The sequence below is a fragment of the Dermacentor albipictus genome, chromosome 7 (genome assembly GCF_038994185.2).
Source record: "Dermacentor albipictus isolate Rhodes 1998 colony chromosome 7, USDA_Dalb.pri_finalv2, whole genome shotgun sequence".
Taxonomy (NCBI): Eukaryota; Metazoa; Arthropoda; class Arachnida; order Ixodida; family Ixodidae; genus Dermacentor; species Dermacentor albipictus.
In genome coordinates, this window is record NC_091827.1 from 36,270,263 (window position 1) to 36,291,600 (window position 21,338).

The following is a 21,338-nucleotide window of genomic DNA, read 5'->3' on the forward strand; positions in this document are numbered from 1 at the left end:
CGGGTCGCATAGAGTCAGCGGCAACGTTTAAAGCGAAAAAAAAAAGAACGGCGCGAACAAGACGTCAGAGTACGCCGTTCTGGCACAACGCGTTCACTGTCCTTGGATCCAGCTTTATGGTCAACCACAGAGCTTGCACGTTACCTAAGTACCGTACGCCGAAGATTAAAAGAGAAAAAATAAAAGCATCTTCCACTGGCCACTCATGCGAAAGCCTTATATTCAATCGTATCTCACCAGAAAATCGGTCGAAAAAAAGGAGTCAATCAATGGAAACACAACAGAATTTCTATAACCACTGGTGTAGGGGTAAGCTACGACCACCGCGAAACGCACGCGTACGCCATCATCATTACAAAGCAGACTCGTGTAGTGGTATACATGCTAAAGGCGTGTCGCGCAAGAAAGGGCTGGACTGCGCGCGCTCACTGCTTTTAACACACTCTGGTGTGGCTCCGCTAGGGCACCTCACACAATACAGCGTGCGCTGTATACCAAGTCACAAAAGCGAGGTTTCTTGTTATAGTGCGCGCTCAAGCGTGCACCGCCCACTAATAGGGCCAAAAATAAAACCCGCGGTCGCCCCCCGAGGAATGCAGTTCGAATCAAGGTTCAACGGGGCGCGACTCAGATACGACTGCCTATGCGAGAGTAAGGAACCACTCCCGACTACGTTCCCTACATGTGTAGTTACTGAAACGCTGTTGCGTTTCTATTGACTTGGTGTGCGTGTGAAGTTGGAGAAATTCTGTCGTGTTCCTAACGTGTGCGTGTGTGCGCGCGTGTATGTGTGTGTAGTAAGTCAGACTATTTTTTGTATTCTCTTTAATTACATTATTAGTCAAGATTAATTAACCAACTTCTGAAGCAATGAAGTTACGCAAAAGTTTCCAATTAGAAAGCTGTAGAGCGGTTTGCGAAACGCCCGATTAAGCAGTATTCGTTTTATTTTCCCGATTAAAGCAGATGCCCGCGGAATACCAAAAAAAAAAGGATACCACGTGACATGCCCGTTTGCTCGCCGTGATTGCAGTGCTCCCAACCGTTCGGCTTACAAACGAACGTAGATTTAGCAGGGTGTGTCGCCGCTGAAAAGGCAATGGGGCACCGACGCAGGTTGTGCGATTTACGCCAGCAAACGTTATCGCTTGCGCTGCGACAACAATGTGTCAACAAACAAGCCGAGAACCACCATTATAATTCGTGTAGGTGCAGGCTTCTATCCCCAGTTCATGTAATGCCATGCAGCTTACACCATTTCGATTGAGTGACAAGACTTATTGAGCTTAATGCCCCGAAGCACAACACAGAGGCATACAAGAAACGCCGTATCTGAGGGCTACAGATTTGAATCACCCGGAGTCCATCGCGCACCCTAAGTTCGACATACGAGCGCCTTTTTGCAACTCTCCAACAACAGACTGCGGCCACCGCGGCTTGGAACCGAACCCGCGACATCGCGCTCAGCAACAGAAAATCGTCATAGCACCTGGACCACTGTGACGGGGTGGCGCCCCAGGTTTTTTTTACGCGCTCACAGAAGGAACAACTCCACAACGACCAAGGAATGAAACACAGTTCACCGATAGGCATTGAGCAAAGACCACGCAAAGAGCGATGGAACGAAGAATACTAGGCAGAACGCTAAGAGGCAGGAATACAGCGGCGCGGACCAGAGAGCAAACAGGGATAGCCGATATTCTAATTGACAGTAAGGGAAAAACAATGGTGCTGGGCAGGTCATGTAATGCGCAGGTTAGATAACGGTCGGACCATTAGGGTTACAGAATTGGTACCAAGAGAAGGGAAGCGCAGTAGAGGACGGCAGAAGACTCAGTGGGGCGATGAAATTGGGAAATTCGTGGATGCTAGTTGAAATCGGTTGGCGCAGGACAGGGGTAATTGGAGATCGCATGGAGAGGCCTTCGTCCTGCAGTGGACATAATAACGGCGGCGGCGGCGGTGGTACGTGGTGGTGGTGGTGATGGTGACGAAGCATTGAGTTTCCCGCAAGGTCACTAGGGGGAAACCTGGCGCTAGCGTCTAAGGGAGCTCCAAGCACGGCGGTTCCGCCAGCACGAGGAATCGGTCGGTAGTACAAGGATTCGCCCACAAGCTTCATTACTCCAACTTCCCAAACGACTTTGTGACTTCACAAAAACGAATCATAATGAACGAAATATTGCTTTATAAGTGGGAAACACTACCGGCGATTATGTACGCGCGCAGTCTTATCGGCCTCGTGCGTTCAGAAAAAAAAAAGTGATTGGTCGGAAAATTTATACGGATAGAGGCAGCTAACGTAACAGCACCCCAAGAACATCTGACGGCACAAGCACGAAGACTGCTAACCCCTCGTTCTCACAGTACAAGCTTAACAGCTCCGGAGTGTGCCCTAGCAATTTTAGTACGAAATTCTACGTCTGTGGGTAGGCGACCAGTGGTCATTCAGACGCAAGGCGACGGGCCAGCCAGCCAGAGTGCCTTCCTGCAACATTCCAATACTCGGCGTTGGCGAAAAGGCATAGACGGCGATGGCGGACAGCCGCCATTTTGAAGTTTCTTTCCAATTCTGACGAAGACGTCAGAATACGTCAAAGAAGACAGCTTCGCGAAGCAGCATCTCAGTAAAACGAAAAAAAACGATGCAGGATACTTTTCCTGTCCGGACAAGATGGCAGCTGAGCGTTCGCTTCTCGATGAGAAGGCCGCCTGCGCACAAAAAGCCTACCCACGCTTTTCCATGCTTAATGCAAATCACGTCGCGTATTTTTTTCTCTCTCTTTCTTTTTTCTATAAGTTCGCAGACGACAAAGGGTTCAAATACAGATATAGTGCTCGCTTTCTTTCTTTCTTTCTTTCTTTCTTTCTTTCTTTCTTTCTTTCTTTCTTTCTTTCTTTCTTTCTTTCTTTCATTCAACTTCTCGTCACCGCCAGACGGCGCCAAGTCGCAGGGGCGTCCTCCACGCGTCTTTCCAGACGGTTCGAGACGCGTTCCGCATTACTTGGGCTCGAAGCAGACTCGGCTGTCTCCGTAGCTGTCTACGCAGACTCTCCGACGCCGGCCAGAACTGGAACACACCCGTAGACACGCCATACACTCGCTCATCGCCATGCGCCTCGCGTGTAACGGACGATTCGTCACGCGATGTCTGCGACGCCCCGCGACCGGTCCACGCAAGTCGACGCTGGACCGTTGTAGCTCACTTCGCTGTATCGCGACACATTCGTCGGTAGTATGCGGCTCGGTAGACACTGACCTTGCTTGCCACGTCTTTATACAGTACTTCTATAGTGCGTCTCGCCCTGGGTAGTACGTGTTCTAACACCGAACCGCGCTGTCAATGCCTTTGTACCCGATGAAATACGGTAGAGCTATCGCAATTTTTTTTCAGCTATCGCTATCGATGTGGTGGACACCAAGGTATGCGCTCCAATAGCTGTTGGCGTCACGTCTTTCTACAGTACTTCTATAGTACGTCTCACCCTGGGTAGTACGTGTTCTAACACCGAACCGCGCTGTCAATGCCGTTGTACCCGATGGGTGTACGGTAGAGCTATCGCAATTTTTTTTTCGCACAGCTATCGCTATCGACGTGGTGGACACCAAGGTATGCGCTCCAATAGCTATTGGCGTCAATTACGCGCTACGGTACGTCTCACCCCGGGTAGTACATGTATCTTACACCGAACCGCGCTGTCAATGCGTTTGTACCCGATGAAATACGGTAGAGCTATCGCAATATTTTTTCAGCTATCGCTATCGATGTGGTGGACACCAAGGTATGCGCTCCAATAGCTATTGGCGTCAATTACGCGCTACGGTACGTCTCACCCCGGGTAGTAAATGTATCTTACACCGAACCGCGCTGTCAATGCGTTTGTACCTAACGGTACACGGTAGAGCTATCGCAATTTCTTTCTTTTTTTCGTACAGCTATCGCTGTTAATGTGCTGGACACCAAGGTATGCGATCCAACAGCTATTGCCTTCAATTATGCGTAGAGATATTTTTGGAGCCGAAAGGCAAACTTAAGTGTAAAAAAAAAGCATTTTACGCCTGAGATAATCATCTCAAGCGATGAGCACAGTCAGCCCCTGAACAACAAGCTGTTGTTCAGGGGCTGACTCGACAGACGTCTTGCTTCTTCGGGGAGCGAAGTGTAAATGACGGCGCTATACGGAGAAGGACCACAGATATATATATATATATATATATATATATATATATATATATATATATATAGAGAGAGAGAGAGAGAGGAGGTTTATTACACGACGGACCAATGACTGGTACAGCGCTTCACTGAGCACAGACTCTAAGCTCGAGCATCTGCGGCACGCAATGATGTTGGCAATCCTGCTGCCTACGTGCACATTCTTCTTCATTACAATAATATATATATATATATATATATATATATATATATATATATATATATATATATCACAGGCTTTCAGCACTTCACATACAAACGACTTTTTTTTTCGACTTTGACACTCCTAATGCAAACGCATTAAAAAAAGAAACTCCCCTACAGGCAAGCGAGGGAGACACACAACAGGATCCGGCACGACTTGCAATGCGCGCAGCGCGTTACGCAAAGTGCACCAGTGATAAGCGCGAGCGACCCCGCCCGAATCTCTCTCTCTCTCTCTCTCTCTCTCTCTCTCTCTCCCCGGTGCTATACGGAACTTTCCTGCGCCGTCGCGTCGTTCGACGTCCATGCTCCGCGACGGTGACCACGCGATCTGAGATTCACGCCGTGCTTCGCATCGGAGATCGATGGGGGGGGGGGGTGCATCTGAACTGTGCGAACAACGACTGTGACGATAATACGAATGTGCAGGTTTCGTGGCGTCTGGCTAGAGAGCTTCTCGTGCGAGCCAATCGCATCAGCCACGGTGGCTGGGGCCGGCGTACCGCTGACGGGCAAGACTAGGTCGCGCATTCAGTACATTCGGCACGCTTGAACGCATGTACGTTACAGAAATGTAAATGAAAAAATTGTTAAAGGAGGAATACGCATACCTGCCAACCTGCCAACGTCAACACTTGTAAAGATTCCGCGGAAGCTGGTGCATAGGAAAATATTAAACAAAAATAAATGAACGAAAGAGCGAATGGGGGGAGGGCAATAAGTCGAAGCTCGTTACAAGACGTGGCATGCGACACGAAATACCTTACTTATATTCAATATTCGTTATAAGCATGCATTCGTTATAAGCTATTTATTTATTTATTAGCTGCAGTTTACAGAATTTTGAATTCGCTTTTCTTTGCCGAGTTAGTGCGCCGTACACATCACTGATTCACTAGCCACATTTTATCTTTTTTGCTTTCTTTCTTTCTTTTGAATGCAACAAATCTCATCAACTTCGGTGCAGTGGTTGCAGAGAAAACAAAACGGATTACTCCTCTCCCACGATTCAACCGTGATAGAAGATTATTGTGACGTTCTCAACGTCACAATAACGTCACGCATCTTGCGACGTACAGGAACGATACAACGTCGCGTCGAAGTACATGACGCCCTTACCCATATACATATTTCTTTCGTATGTGGCCTACTACTACACTTTGCTCGCTGCTAGCAAATGCCAGCAGCGAGGCCCGTCTATCTATCTATCTATCTATCTATCTATCTATCTATCTATCTATCTATCTATCTATCTATCTATCTATCTATCTATCTATCTCTCTCTCTCTCTCTCTCTCTCTCTCGTGCAGCGTTGCCTGCTACGGACGAAACGGAGTTTTTACGTTCTCTTACAAGATGTCCACAGGACGTGTGCCGACACCTCGTGGTCGATGGAGCCGCATAGACAAAATCCACTGAAAACAACTGACAGGTTTGAAAAGATAGAGCTAGTGGCTTGAGAAAAGCGAGAGCCACAAAAAGCCGCGCGGTCCGCGCAGTATCCAGGCCGGTGCCTTGAACCCAGCCAGCTGCTGTGTCATTATTCCTCTCTCTCTCTCCCTCTCTCTCTCTCTCTCTCTCTCTCCGCGTAGCGCAGCGCTCCAGACAGAAGTGTGGACGTTCGTATAAATGAAGAGTGCCAAGAACAGCTAATTAAAACAAAACTGGTTCATGTTGCGATATATATATATATATATATATATATATATATATATATATATATATATATATATATATATATATATATATATATATATATATAGCGCGTACACTGGCCACAAAGGGATACTAACTGCGACGAACACCCAATTACCCGCGCGAAGTGTGCATACGGGGGTCTCGCGAGAACCGCACGCCGGCCTGGCGCCACACTTCTCACCGTGCGAGGAGGAGGAGGGCCGAGCGCGCACCACAGCGTGCGCGAAGTTTCTTTCGGCCCTTACGAAAACTGCAGTCTCGCGCGCGCGCGCACCCTTTTTTCTCAGCGCCGCTAACAGCCCTCTCACGCTACATAGCGCGAGAACGCGTCGGCGTGTACAAAACTGCTTGGAAGCTGAGTGGCACGGGCGACCCTCATCCCCCCCCCCCCCCCCCCCCACACACACACACAAACACACCACCAGCCATTCACACGTGCCAGGCGAATGCGGTAGCCAGTAGCAGCAGTAGTGAATGCCAAAACGAGATCGTCCCGCATATATATAATACGTACTACACAACTTGTGAGAAACCTGACGAGGAGACAAAGAGGTGAACGAGACGGTGCGCGAGCAGCGACCGAGGCGAGTTATTAACGGGATTACGAGCCGACCTAAATGAAAGCGCAACAGTCGCCCGGACGAAATAATTATAAGGAGAACAGGACAAAAGAGAGTGAATCCCGCAGTGCCTTTCTTTTCTTTAAGAGAACCAGTTGCTGCAGCGAGGTGTCGCAGTCGACATACACACCCGACGCGACGCGTTCCTGGAGCGAACCGCGGCGAGCTGCGAAGTATGCGCGGGACCGTTTAATTTTTTTGCTCGCGGCTGAAGTGCTTCCGTATCGTGGCCTCCGGGTGGTCGGAGCGTCAAGAGTTTCCTCCGGTGAATTTTTTTGTAGGAAGCTACGACGGCTTCTACAACCATTTATTCCTCGTATTCTATAGACTCGTTTCCTTTCTCTCTCTCTGCCTCTCTCGTTCACTCCCCGTTCCCCTCCCCGCGGGTAGGGTAGCAAACTGGATCCACTCAGTCTGTTTAACATCCCTGCCTTTCCTTCTTCCCTTCTCCATCTCTTATTCCTCGTATCGCAGAACGTTCCTCCGCTTCCCACCTTCTTCCGACGCATTTTGCTGTTGCAAATAGGATGTTTGCTTCTCACTCGTACGCGCGCGACACCTCCGTATAGTTTTCCCCTCTTCTTTGCCACAGGAAGTTGTGCTAGCCAGCGGTAGGAAACGCGACGCTAAATAAACGGCGCGCCTCCCGTCAGCGTTATTTTCACGTCACGTCGCGCGCGCGTTCGTGTGTGTGTGTGCGGGTGCGTGTGTGTATGTGTATGTTCCTCTATCATCTCCTCACCCCTCACCCCTTTCATCCATTATATAATCAAGGTGCAGTAGCCTGCAAGCCTTTTTGCTCGACTAACCTATCCACTTATCCAGTTAACTTTCCCGCGTTAGTGGGCGCGTACTTTTCGGACCAACTGGTTGGCGGATACGGTGACACACACTTGTGTTCCGTTTAAGAACACGCAAGTCGTGTATGCTATGCATAGGCTATGGGGGAGGCGAATAACGCGGCAGTGAGCGTTCGAGATGCTATTTATTAGAGAGTTTTAGTTTAGGGGACGCAAGCGGCTTGCGTACGCAAGAACTAGGGGCGACGGTTATGCGCATGCGCAGACCCCTACGTCAGCGTCTCGTCTGCGCATGCGCAGTACCGTGGCCCCTAGTTCTTGCGTACGCAAGCCGCTTGCGTCCCCTAAACTAAAGCTCTCTATTGCCCGAAGCTGCTAGCGGTCTGGCGTAAGCGCAGCGCCAACATTCTGGGCTTGCCAGACCGAGAAGACCCAAAATTTTGGACTGCCAAAATCACGATCCGGGCCTCGTAGTCGGGCCTCGTATATATATATATATATATATATATATATATATATATATATATATATATATATATAACATTTTGTATACAGTACAACGCAATTGATACGTTTTTTTCAGGAGACCATGGTAAAAATAACGTAATATCCGGGAAAACGTAACATCCGATAACACTATCGACAACGCTATACAGTAAAAGCTCGTTAATTCGAACCGCAAGGGGAAGCCGCTTCAGTTCGAATTAACGAATGTTCGAACTAACGAAAGTGAAGGAGGGCAACAGTACACTGCGATTTGGAAGCAGTAGGGCATGTCAGAAATTTGGCGTGTCAGAAAGTGATGGCATGTGCCGCGGGCACACGCCATCTTCAAGTCGAAGCTCTGGGTCCGACTGTGCCACACCACCGATGTCCACAGAAACGAACGTTAGCCGAGGCTTAACACCATCACAATGAATCGCGACGCGCGATACCTCCTAAGCTGAAAACAGAGGTGCACAACCGATGAAGACTGCCGAGACAAAGACGCTGAACATGTGAAGGTGGCGAAGGCCCTGATTCGTTATTTCTTGATTGCAAGCGCAGCTGCGACGTACTTGATTCGCTGTGTTTTGGAGCTTGCCGTGTCATCTCCGCACAACATTAGCAGCTGTACAAGATTTGCAAAGCCTCCGAGATTCGCAACGGGCAAGAAGTCTCCGAGATTACGTAGAACGGAGAGGCGGCAGCCGCCGCTGCCTTCTGGCTGACCCCGCGTCGGTTAGATTTTTGTCCGATTTTGCCTTCTCTCGCCGTTCTCTCCGTTTCGGAGGCAATACAGCCTTGTGTGTAGGCAGTAGGCGCGTTTCTCTGGCCGTGTGCCAGGCGAGCGTAGTTCGAATTATCCGTGAGGGAACCTTCTCGCGTTCGAATTAACGGACTTTTTTATACATAGACTTCTATGGAGCTTGGCCGGACCAAATCGTACAGTTCGAATTATCCATAAATTCGAATTATTGAAGTTCGAATTAACGAGCTTTCACTGTACTGATGATACAAGAAGCTACTCTCACACAAAAACCTTATACAGTGCTCTACATGTTACAACATCCCACACAGTTTATGCGCACACCCGCGCATTACTATGACTAAGAGCGTCTCCGCTTTTAACGGAATACCCCTTATTTATCAAAGTCCATTGCCTGCCCTCCTCCTCCTGCCCCTCTCCCCTCTCCAAACTACACTGTCTACCAATCACACTACGTCTGGATTTTGAAATATCGGTTCCTAAGTCGACACTTTCGCAGTACAGCTTCGATCGAGTAGTTGCGCTTAACGACTCCGTCCACGATCTCCATTTCCCGGCGCAAGTGCACCACGCGCCTCCTCTGTCTTGCGGAACTCGCATCCACGGGCGCCGCTTCCTGAACGAACGCAGACTACATATTAGACAGCTTTAGTTACACGTACGTAGAGGCGTTGCGTACGTAGAGCTTCTACGTGTGAGCAGTGCGCATGCGTAGAACGTATCGGGCGCGCGCGCGTCTCACGGACGTACGTGAGATTCAATTCTTTGCGCGCGTTTCTTGCGCACGTAGACAGCTTCGCGCGGGAGTTCCGCGAGATCACGAACAAGCGATAGCGGGCCGCGCATGCGCAGACGGCTCGCATCGAAACACGGCGACAGGACTGAATTGGCTACTGCCATGTTCACATGTCCCGATTGGAGCTATACGGGGTCCCTTTTGGCGTGCGTCGCGTACGTGTAGCTAAAAGCGTTTCAGATGGCGTGCACGTAAGGTACGTAGGCTTTTCACGTTTGCGTACGTGAAGCCTCTACGTACGTGTAACTAAAACTGTCTATTATCTCGGAGATATGCGTACACGTGGTCGCGAAACCTGGACGCTGCCAGACGCCCGAAAACCCGCGTCCGACGAACGAGGGCGGAGACGATTGATGATGGGGCAAGCTGAGCCGATCTCGCGCGAAACACTTTGTGGCAGGTCGCCAAGTCTGCGAGAAACCCAAGTTTTTTTTTGTTTTTTTTTTGCCCTAGTTTTCTCTGAATGTCGCCACGTACGAGACAGCGGGCAAAAACGCACGCTTTGCGTAACCTTAAAACGAGAAGCGGTCGACTACGTGGCAGCTCGGCCCTTTTACTATCTGACCGAACCAGTTACTTAAAAGGCGCCTACACGGATGCGTGCACTTTCGAGTGCGCAAGATTGAGCTCGAAAGCCCTCGCTATAAAGAAGCGTGCGAAGCGTGAGAGAGAGAGAGAGAGAGAGAGAGAGGGGGGGGGGGGGCTCCCGCTGGGCGACTAACGCCTTAATTTGCAGCATCGGAACACGTGACCCGGCTTCCACGAGTACGGGAAATGAAGACGTCGTGACACGCTTGAAACAAATGAAATCAACGTGCGAGGTTCAACGCAAAAATAGAAGTGAGGCGTGCAGACAGGACACAAGAGTAGAGAAGTGGACAACACGAACGCCGCGTAGAGAAGTGGACAACACGAACGCCGCGTAGAGAAGTAGACAACACGAACGCCGGTGTTCACTTCTCTACTCTTGTGTCCTGTCTGCACGCCTCACTTCTATTTTATGCGAAGCATATTACTAGAGCTCAACCCAGCTCTTCAGGCGCGGCGGTGTCGCCTTCAATACCACGTGACACCGTGACGTCACGACAGAGGAGAAACGGGGCTCCAACTCGCGCCGTCGCTCGCGGCGTCGCCTTCAAGGCTGACCACGTGACACCATGACGTCACGACTGAGGAGAAACGGGGCTCCAACTCGCGCCGTCGCGGCGGTATATAAGCAGCTGCGCTTGTTTGTATAATGAATCCTTACCAACTAGCTCAGCTTTCTGTCGTTCGAGGTTAACGTTCTCCAGCTGCGCAGTCGGTTATGCGATGAACGCCGTAGTACGTATATATAGACGGCTCGAAAATAATTTTGACCACCCCGGGTTCTTATAAGAGCGTGCATCCAATGCGAAACACATGGACGCGCTGATTGTTCTTTCTTCCTTTCCTTTTTTTTTCATTGCGTCTGCAACGGCATTGCGATCGCCGCGGCTGCGTAACGAACCCGCGACATCGCGCCCAGCAGCACAGCGCCGTAGCCACAGAGTCATCGGAACCGGTCAAAACACAGTGGCGACCTCTAGAGCCGCGTATATCAATTTCACGCCGCTTTAAAAAGAGGCTTCGTAACATGCTATCTTACAGTTAGCTGATGCTTACATCACCTCAGTTAGGTGATGGAGTTAGGTGATAAGCACTCACCACTTCTCTTATCATCATCATCCATCCCAATACTTTCACTCCCCTTCCCTCTTCCCCAGTGCAGAGTAGCAGACTAGAGCGCACTAGCTCAGGTCGACCTCCCTGTCTTTCCTATCAATAAATTCTATTCATTCATTCATGCTAAGGTGTTCATGCATTCATTCATGCTAATCCCGGCCACGGCGGCCGCATTTCGATGGGGGCGAAATGCAAAAACACCCGTGTCTCAGATTTAGGTGCACGTTAAAGAACCCCAGGTGGTCCAAATTTCCGGAGTCCCCCACTACGGCGTGCCTCATAATCAGAAAGTGGTTTTGGCACGCAAAACCCCATAACTTATTTATTTATTTTTTTTACAGTTAGGTGATATCTCTCTCTCTCTCTCCGCTGCCGAAAGTCCAGCTTTAGATGTATACGATGAAATGTAAAGCTTTAAAATTTAATTACTTCAAAAGAAGCTTCGTAACATGCTATTTTACAGTTAGGTGATATCTCTCTCTCTCCGCTGCCGAAAGTCCGGTTTTAGATGTATACGATGAAATTTAAAGCTTTAAAATTTAATTGCTTCAAAGGAAGCTTCGTAACATGCTATCTTACAGTTAGGTGATATCTGTCTCTCCGCTGTCGAAAGTCCAGTTTTGGATGTATACGATGAGATCTGGTAATTTTTTGTCAATTTTTTGTCAACGAATCTGGTGCACTGTGCATACAAAACCTGCGCCCTACAGTCACGAGAAGCTGAACTTTTCAGATAACAGCGAGGGCTTTTTTAATTATTATTATTATATCAGCTGGAGCGCATTTGCGTTAAACATGGCGCCTGCTGACATTTTGCACCTTCAACGCGCGCTGGAAAGCACCTTGTGACGGGTTGTTGCACTGACGATGCGAAAGAGAATTGTAGCACTTGTATAAGGTGTCCGCAAAGCAAAAAAAAAGAAAGAAATAAAAATGGAATTTATGGAATTTAATGGCTCAAACGGTACTACGGTCATAGAGCGCCAATACAGCGATGATTGGTCGCAATGCAAGAATTTTCGAGCAGCGGGACATATGAACGCGCTAAACCTGGAACCACTGTTCCACGTTCAACCTGGGGCTCCTTTAAAGCGCCCCGGAAGGTGAATAAGCCCCCAAACATCCCATTTCGTAACGTTACAATAAGGAAACGCGTGTCAAGAAATCTACGGACACCGAGAGAAATGTGTCGGAAGGTACAACACACGACGTGCAATGCCTCTCATACCAAAACCCGTCCTGGACGGCCGATAATCGAGCAACGTGTGTTACAAGGGCCGATTGAAATGTTCTAACCCAGGGAAATCCTATCCTCAAAAGCTCCTGCGAGGTCCCAATTTTCCTTCGAAGCGCCTTGGCAAGCCCTTCTCTAGGCAAACACTATAGTACCCCGTTACCTATGTGCTTACACCCTTTCACAAATCTGCCGACTTCCTACTGAAACTATAAAACATCACCCTACGCAAACACTACAATACTCCGTTACCTATGTGCTTATACCATTTCACAAATCTGCCGACTTCCTACCGAAACTATAAAACATCATCGATGATATTTCAACACGGAGGCCCTCGGGTTCTTTCTCATCCTCCGCTCCACCAGACCAGGCGACAAGGCCAGTTCGCCGAACACGGCAATCGCAGAATGCGATCACAGCGGTTTAGAGACTCGTAGTAAACAGAAGCGATAAAGGCATGCGAATACATACATACAGCTTATCGCGTCTTGGTCGAGTAGCCTCCTCTGTGAGCGCGGCGGCTCAGGGAGCCGCTACACGTGGATGAGGGTAAACGAGACGGGAGGTACTAGCTCCTCCCGAGGCCGATCGCGCGCACCGAACAAACCACCAACAACCACCACGGCGCCGCTTCCAACGCACCTCTGTCGAAGAGGACATCGCCGAGACGCTGGGGCGGCCAGGCACCCTGGATCAGCTGCATCGCACTGCCGCAACAAGCCCCACGACGACGTTGACGACGATGACCACGACGACGATGAACACGGCGGGGTCAGCAGCAGCGGCGACCGAGGCTAATAAGACGCGACAGGGGCAGGGAGCAACAGCGTTCGACGACACAACCGGGCTCCCGGGAACGCGGCGGCATCGTGGCCGACGGGTCGCAGTCCTCGTCGCTCGTTCTTCTTTTCTACTCTCCTCCGTCAAGAACTTCGAACGAACAAAAACACCACACTCCTCCGGGGTCCACACACAAGGAGCCCCCCTCCAAAGGGCGACGACGATGTGGGCCACAGGTAGGCAAGGCTACGGTCTCCTATATGCAGCCCGTTCGGGTAAGCAAAGAAAGCATCCGCGCGACCTCGCCACGCAGCATCCACAACCACCAAACGAGAAAACAATGCCACCGCGGTCGTCGAAGAACTCTACACGACGACGACTACGACGACGAGAGGTAGAGAGACCGCCGTCTCGCGAGAACGTGTCGACTCGGCCCCGCCGAGGAAGAAAGTTGTTGCCCACACCGGGAAGGAGGGGGGAAGAGTAGCCAGCGAGCGGCGCCGCGCGCGCCAGAGAAGTGGGGGAGAAAGTACACCGAGGCGCGAGCCAGCCGCGGCACGTATAGTAGTAGCCGACCACACCGCGCTCCTTCCTCGAGTATCCAACTTGCTCACCCCCCCTCGAACGAACGAACGCTCGCTTACCTCTCCCTCCCCCACCTACTAGCCCGCCACCCGTTTTCTGGCCGTCTTACCGGCTCTCCCCCCCCCCCCCCCCCCCCACTCCGTCGTCACACGATCGGTTGGCCTACATTTGCGCCGCCGAGCAGCCAGCGCTGAACGCCAGCCGCTCGCGCTCGCGTCGTCGTCGTGGTGGAGAACAACAACCGCGGTTCCTCGTCCTCTTCCTCCTCCTCGGCCGCCAAAGCCCCGCGTGGACACTCCACTACCGCATCCCCGTTTCCTCCTCGCTCGCTGCTCACCGGCATTCTTGCACGGGAGAGTCATCTCTCTCTCTCTCTCTCTGCTCTCTTCGGTCTTTTCTTATACGTCACATCATCATCATCCTCTTCTTCTTGGTTGTCTACCGCTTCCCCGTTTTTGTATTTGTTCTTTTCGCTATAGCGCGCCCCGACGGTGGGAGACCCCGTGGCGGAGAAAGTATGAAGAAGGAGAAAAAGTGCGGCAGCAGACCGCCGCCAAAACAGTCCAGGAAACGGCGGCCTCCACGGCGAGCGCCCACATGATGAAGAAGAAGAGAGGGGGGACAAGCGGCGGACGGGAAAGCGCGCGCGCGCGCGCGCACCCCACAGGTGCGCGTATCTCGTGCGTGTGTGTCTATGTTCGTTGTTCCTCTACTGCAAAAAAAAGAAAAAAGGAAAGAAGGACCCGGCAGCGAAGAAGGAGAAAGAAAGAAAAGACGCTCGGCGTGCGCGATCAAAACTGGAGCGAAAACGGCCGCGTTGAGACAAGGAAGACACACAGACCACCCCCTCCCCCCCTCTCTCTCCCCTCTAGGCTAAATCAGCCCTTTTCGTGCTCACTCGCTCCCTCCACCCGGAGGTTCTGGCGCCGGCCGGACTCTGCCAGGGCATTTCTCGAGCACTGGAAAACTCGCACGCAACATAGAGAGACCGGGAAGAGAGTGGGGAGCGGCAAAAATAAAGGGGGAGAAATGACAAGTCTTTCTTTCTTTCTTTCTTTCTTTCTTTCTTTCTTTCTTTCTTTCTTGTTCTTTTTTTTTACCCTGAAAAGAAGGTGACTGAGGACCGCGGAAAACAGCAGAAAGGTGTGTCTCCAAAACAGTTTCCCAAGAAGGAAGGGACTTGAGCACAGAAGGAAAAGAAGAGAGCGATGACCTAGAGTCATGACGGACCGACGGACGGACGGACGGACGGACGGACGGACGGACGGAGAGAACGTTGATGCCGCACTACTACGCCCTTTAAGGGAGGCGAGCTTTCGTGCGTTGCACACACTTTCCGGGAAAGGCTTTCAAATGCCAGGAACCAGCGAATCGGTCCCATATCCACTGGACGTGCGCCAAGGAGGACACGAAACAAGATACTACTCCTGACCAGTGGGAGGGTCATGTTGCTCAGCTCGGACCTTGCTGTCCGTGACAGTATCACGGCACGAGCTGAGGAAACCGCCTAGGTCCAAGGACTCACGGCCACTTAACAACGCCCCGTCGGCGGCACGTATTTGGCAAGATACCTCTTTGCCAAATACAGTTCATACTCACCCTCAGAAAGGCTGATAAACTAGGGTACGGGATACTGCTAGTTTGTTGTCCAAGACGTTAACTCCACAATGCGGAAACGAGACAGGATGAAAGGAAGCGAAGCTCGTATTCGTTTCCAGCCGGAAACACCTTCACACTTGGGCTTTTTTTTTTTTTTCAGCGACACTGCCGATGCCAATTTCGGCTGCTTCAGGAACTCGTCTGAGCAAACTCGCTGGACCCAAGTTCCCTTCTGGCGTCGTTTCACCACAGGTAGACGGACTCGGCCAGATCCCCATGCCCGAGCATTTTTTGGACGTTGCCCTTTCGGCCATCTGTCGAACTTCACCGCAATGCACCGGCGTAACTCAATGGGCAGCACTTAAAAAAGAAGTAATATTGCTTACAGCGCACGCTAATAACAAGGACGAAGAAGAGAGACGGAACACGACCGCTGACACCTTTTTAGAAGCATTTAATGGTTTAAATTATCGGACGTCTTGCTTTAGTGCTCGCCTTTCTTTTTTCGCTTTTGGTTGAGCGAATGTATGGTACGCGGGTGTACGCATGATCTATTTGAATGCGACAGCGTTAAGGAGCCCGTGTCGCAGAAAAGCCGGTGTCGTCAGCGTCGGCGTCGTTGGCCGTGAGCGAAAAATCCAGGAAGGCAATTTTTATATGGCTGTGTAGATACAATAAACATTTAGTAGTGAGCCAGCGCTCGTGTTTCGTGTCTCTTTTTCGTCCCTGTTATTAGTGCGCGCTGTAAGTAATATGCAGATGTGCCGAATTGCCCCAGCTGGCTACCGCACTACAGCTTTAAAAAGAATGATATTTTGAACTCTCGGCCGAATTTCAGCAAATTTCAGTTAGTAACGTCCAGGGGTAGGTATTCCTTTCTAATAGCGTACGTATAGATATACAACATCTAGTCGTAACTCCTCTGTTGCGTTACAGCAGTGCTTTGGTCCCGACCAAGACTGCTTTGTCGCCGACTTCACTTATCCGTAGCCGGCTGCTGCAATTTTCTGCTGCCGACTTCATTCCTTGCCCCTTGTTCACTAAGGCGTCTTACACCCAGTGACACTTAATAATTCTAAGGGATTGGCCAAGAGTGTCCACACGTACCCAGTGTCACGTGCCCAGTTTCACGTACTCAGTGGTCTACTATTACGCTGTCTTGTTTGTGGCCGAGAAGCATGACGACGAGTTTTATTGGCATACCTTTCGAAACGCGTCGGCGACGAATAGCCACCTACAGACTGCTTGAACTAACGAGGCATTGTATGCGTCTATCGCACTCGATCGTTTTTTGCCTATCTGTGCTTGATCTTATCTCTCTTCCTCGACATTGTAGATTACATTGTACATTATCTCTCATCTACACCTCTCTTCATCTACATTGTACAAATATCTATGCATGCGACGACCTTGGCTCTATTAATCTCTTCTCCCTCCTCACCTTATTTTTTAGCCGATACTCTTTGCATCTCTAGATTATCTCGACTGATGAGCAGTTAATGTTTCGAGCCGTTTTGAATCCTAGCGATTCCGGAAAGTGGACGTTGCCTGCGGTTCTTGTTGAGTGAACGCCATGGACACGGTGTTTACCATCGTGATCATGGCATTCAATTACGATGCATGTGCGGAGTCGTCTCCGCACTTACGCTTCGGCGGCACTGGTAAGGCGCCAGCTCTGTAAGACAAGATCTACTTGTACGTTTTGTAACAGCGCAAAAGCAACACGGACAAGAGGGACAAATGAGACTACATGTGGTGCTGACTCGCAACCGATATTTTATTCAGGAAGCTCCCACGTGCATATACTACAGCAACAAAAGTTCAACAACTCCAGATATGCGCAGACCAAGTGGTTCACGCTTCATTTTTGGGGGACTTCGGTCGTATGCTATATATGGGTGTGAGATTCCTGAATAAAATATCAGTTATGAGTCAGCGCCACAAGTTGTGTTTTTTTTTCTTCCTTTTGCACTGTTGCAAAACGTATACGATTAATCCTAACCAACTCCGACCCCCTTGGTATCTCGCTCCAGAGGGTCCATTCGATTGGTCCTGCATTTTGTGGACTACAGTGTCACGCCAGTTCATGCTCGTACAAAACCGGAGCATGCGGAACCCTGACACACGACGAAAGGATGGATGGGTGGGCTAGCTGATAATGTATTATTAGAAAAACTTAGGGCGCTATAAACACACAGGACCGTAGTGAAGCAACACACACCCCATCGCGTGCGGTGTTTGTTCCTTTTCTACGTCCCGCGGTGTTCACTGCGCCCTTAAGTTGTTATAATAACCTAACACGCGAGGCCTGCGCTACGTATGTCATCTCTACCTAACGAGCGCGATAGCTCCCGCGAACTCGCCCTGCAAGAAGCCAGCACTGTGGAGCGCAGATTCGCTCGTGTTCAAATGGTGTTGACATTCGTTGGAATTATCAAAGCATGCTTTAAATGGAAATCGAAAGACCTTCTTTGGAAACGAGACAGCGAAAGGAGTGGAGGGGGAGGGGGAGGCCCCTCCAGAATAGGAAGTGCGGGAGAATCAACGGATCCTGCGTACAGTGCTAGGAAATAGTCAGGGTCACTGACCACGGTCGAGAAGACGAAAATCACGTTTCGTTTCGACCAGGTTCAATGAATGATTCTCGACTTCTGCATCAGCGCGCGGCTTAAGTACGAGCTATACCCCAAAAGTAGTAACGGCGCCTTCGCGGCGCCGACCCAAGCAAGAAACAAGCCCCAAAAGCGTCCCAGATTTTTTTTTTTTTCTCTCGCTCGGACAAGGGGGCCGGCGTCGACTGACCGAATGGCCGGCCAGCCAGTGCAGCCGGCTCGCTCGCTCGCTCGCTCGCTTCGCCGCAAAGCGTCCTTCTTCCTCGAATGTTTGGCCGAAAGGGAGCGCGTTTCGGTCACTGACGACGACGACGAGGAGGAGGAGGAACAACCCGGTCGCCGAACGCGGAGAAAGCGATAGCGCTATCGGAGGCTACTAGAACGGGGAAGCCGCCTCGGCGATGGCAGAGGGAAAGAGGGGAGGACTTTGAGAGGCAGTATAGGAGCAGGAACCACGGGCCGTCGGAAAAAGGAACTACGCATACACGCCAGAAAAAGACAGTTCATTACCACCGCAAGCATACACACATGGCGGACCCAGAGAGAGAGAGACGCTGGTTTTGCGCGCGGTGGGGAAGGGGGCGCAAAACAACGCGGAAGGCGCCGACGAGCTATGAGGGTCGCCGGCCTGTGGAGCACGGACGGTCCCCGAGTTGCAGTAATAGTAACAGTAGTCGAGATGGTGGTGACGGTAGTAGTAGTAACAGTAGTAGTGGTCGACGTGGTGACGGTAGTATTAGTAGCAGTAGTAGTCGAGGTGGTGGTGACGGCAGTAGTAGTAGCATAGTAGTGGTAGTAGTGGTAGTAGTAACAGTAGTAGTCATCGATGTGGTGACAGTAGTAGTAGTAGTAGTAGTAGTAGTAGTAGTAGTAGTAGTAGTAGTAGTAGTAGTAGTAGTAGTCGTTGCGCGTCTCTGTGGCCACTAAAGTACTGTATAGTGCCCGCCCCGCTTCCTAAATTTTATCGTCCATGTTTGTGCTGCACTGCCCTTACTACGATGAATATGTGTAATTGTAATACTATGTAAGCAGGCGGTGTCAATAATCGACCAATGCAGCAGCAGAGCTTTAGCATCTCTATAGCGAACTCCGCAGCGTTTTAGCACCTCTATAGCGAACTCCGCAGCGTTTTAGCACCTCTATAGCGAACTCCGCAGCGTTTTAGCACCTCTTTAGCGAACTCCGCAATGTTTTAGCATCTCTATAGCGAACTCCGTAGTGCTTTAGCACCTCTTTAGCGAACTCCGCAATGTTTTAACACCTCTTTAGCGAACTCCGTAGTGCTTTAGGACCTCCATAGCAACCTCCGCGGTGCTTTAGGTTCCCTATAGCGAACTCCGCAGTGTTCTTGGACCTATGTAATGAACTCCGTCGTAGCGAAATCGCGGAAGTCAGCCGAGAAGCCGCCGCGCATCTGGAGGAACAAAAGCGAAACGAATACAGGTTGCCGCCCGATCGCAACGGGGAGCGCGCTTTCTTTCTTTCCCGCAAAACAGACAGCAGAGGGGCCCGTGGGCTATTTATAGAGCAGGGAAATAACCAGCGACACGCGCACGCGGCCGCGCGCTCTGAAACAAAAAAAAATAAAAAATTTGAAAATTTTGAAAGAAAGAAAAAGTGACAGCCGGAGCGAGCCGGCGCCCAGCACACCTACCTCCCCGTCCAACTCACCAACTGCATGAAATGCAGCGAAAGCTCTAACGGGTCGCGACACCAGAATAGTGAGAACCAGAAGAACGCGGCTCTCCTCCGTTGTCCGCTTCTGATCGCTCTTCGCGCGACGTCGTCTGAACGGTTTCACGGCAGTATCAGGAGCGCACATTGGGCGATGCCTTCTTCCACCCTGGAAGACGCAGCCGGCTCTCGTTGCAAGGGGCGTTTAAGTCGAATGCGAGCGGCGCGTCGCATACCGTGCAAACGGCGGGATATGACGCACTGGGAAGGCAAAAGGCATTGACGCGACACGGGAAGGTATGGTTCGATAGGGGTCGAGTTGGGTTGAAGTTGACTCGCGCGGCGCGTCGAAACGCTAGCGCGTCGCATTCAGCGAAAGAAGACGGCTGACACACACACACACACACACACACACACACACACACACACACACACACACACACACACACGCACGCACGCACACACACACACACGCACGCACGCACGCACACACACACACACACACACACACAAACGCGCGCACACACACACACACACACACACACACACACACTGAGACAGACAGACAGACAGACAGATAGACAGATAGATAGATAGATAGATAGATAGATAGATAGATAGATAGATAGATAGATAGATAGATAGATAGATAGATAGATAGATAGATAGACAGACAGACAGACAGACAGACAGACAGACAGACAGACAGACAGACAGACAGACAGACAGACAGATAGATAGATAGATAGATAGATAGATAGATAGATAGATAGATAGATAGATAGATAGATAGATAGATAGATAGATAGATAGATAGATAGATAGATAGATAGATAGATAGATAGATAGAATTCGCAAACAGCCGCATACAGCTTCCAGCTTGTTTCGGACGAGGGCGGACGAGTCGCGTGCAGACGCTGTCGCACAATTAACCCGATGCGCTAACAAATCCGACGCGCCGTACTGTCGCATTCACGTAGACGTAGTGCGCATAAACAATGCAAATATATTGATTGGCATGTGTGTCTCGTCCCGCTTCAAAGCAGTACTCAATTTCTTTTTTTTTTCTTGCTGCGCCCAACAGCGCGCGTTCAGCCAAAGCGCAACACGTACAAGAAGACTGCAGTCCTATAATTACAGCATTCAGCAGCAACAATCAATTTCGAGTTCGATGCACTATACAAAATTCTCGATACGGACTGTAAGCTGACGCGTACGATGGCGCCTGCGCAAGCCCTACAGTTCGTCAAATCGATCACCCCCCCCCCCCTGCTGCCCCTCCCCCTTCCTTAAACTCTTCTCAAGTCGTTGTCGGTCGTATACGCGCACTTCTGGGGCACCCGGTTCTTCGGCCGCTGCATGGCGGTTAATGCCGCCGCTGCTGCTGCTGCTGACGACGGACACGACGCCACAAAAAAAAAAATCAAAAAGAGGTAAAAGGGAGAAGAGAGTGAAGCCAAGCGGGAAGAAATCAACGCGGCAGTCATTCCTCCGGGAAGAGAAAAAGAGAAAAGACGACGACGAGAGAGAGAGAGGGAGAGTACGTGTGTGCTGCGGAGTGAG

General features: G+C 50.5%; 1 protein-coding gene across 5 annotated transcripts in view; it reads right to left on the reverse strand.

Annotated features, from left to right (window-relative positions):
* The window catches only part of smg (sterile alpha motif domain containing protein 4 smaug), a 137,270-nt gene that overhangs the window by 61,696 nt on the left and 54,236 nt on the right, over nucleotides 1-21,338 (reverse strand). Inside the window, exon 1 of one of the 5 annotated variants that reach the window (XM_065436669.2) lies at nucleotides 13,168-13,797. The exons of the other annotated variants lie outside the window; for them this stretch is intronic. Coding sequence (XP_065292741.1) covers nucleotides 13,168-13,228 — 61 coding nt within the window. The 5' untranslated portion in view covers nucleotides 13,229-13,797. Of the gene's footprint in view, nucleotides 1-13,167; nucleotides 13,798-21,338 lie in introns of those variants that run through there. 5 annotated transcript variants of the gene reach the window in all.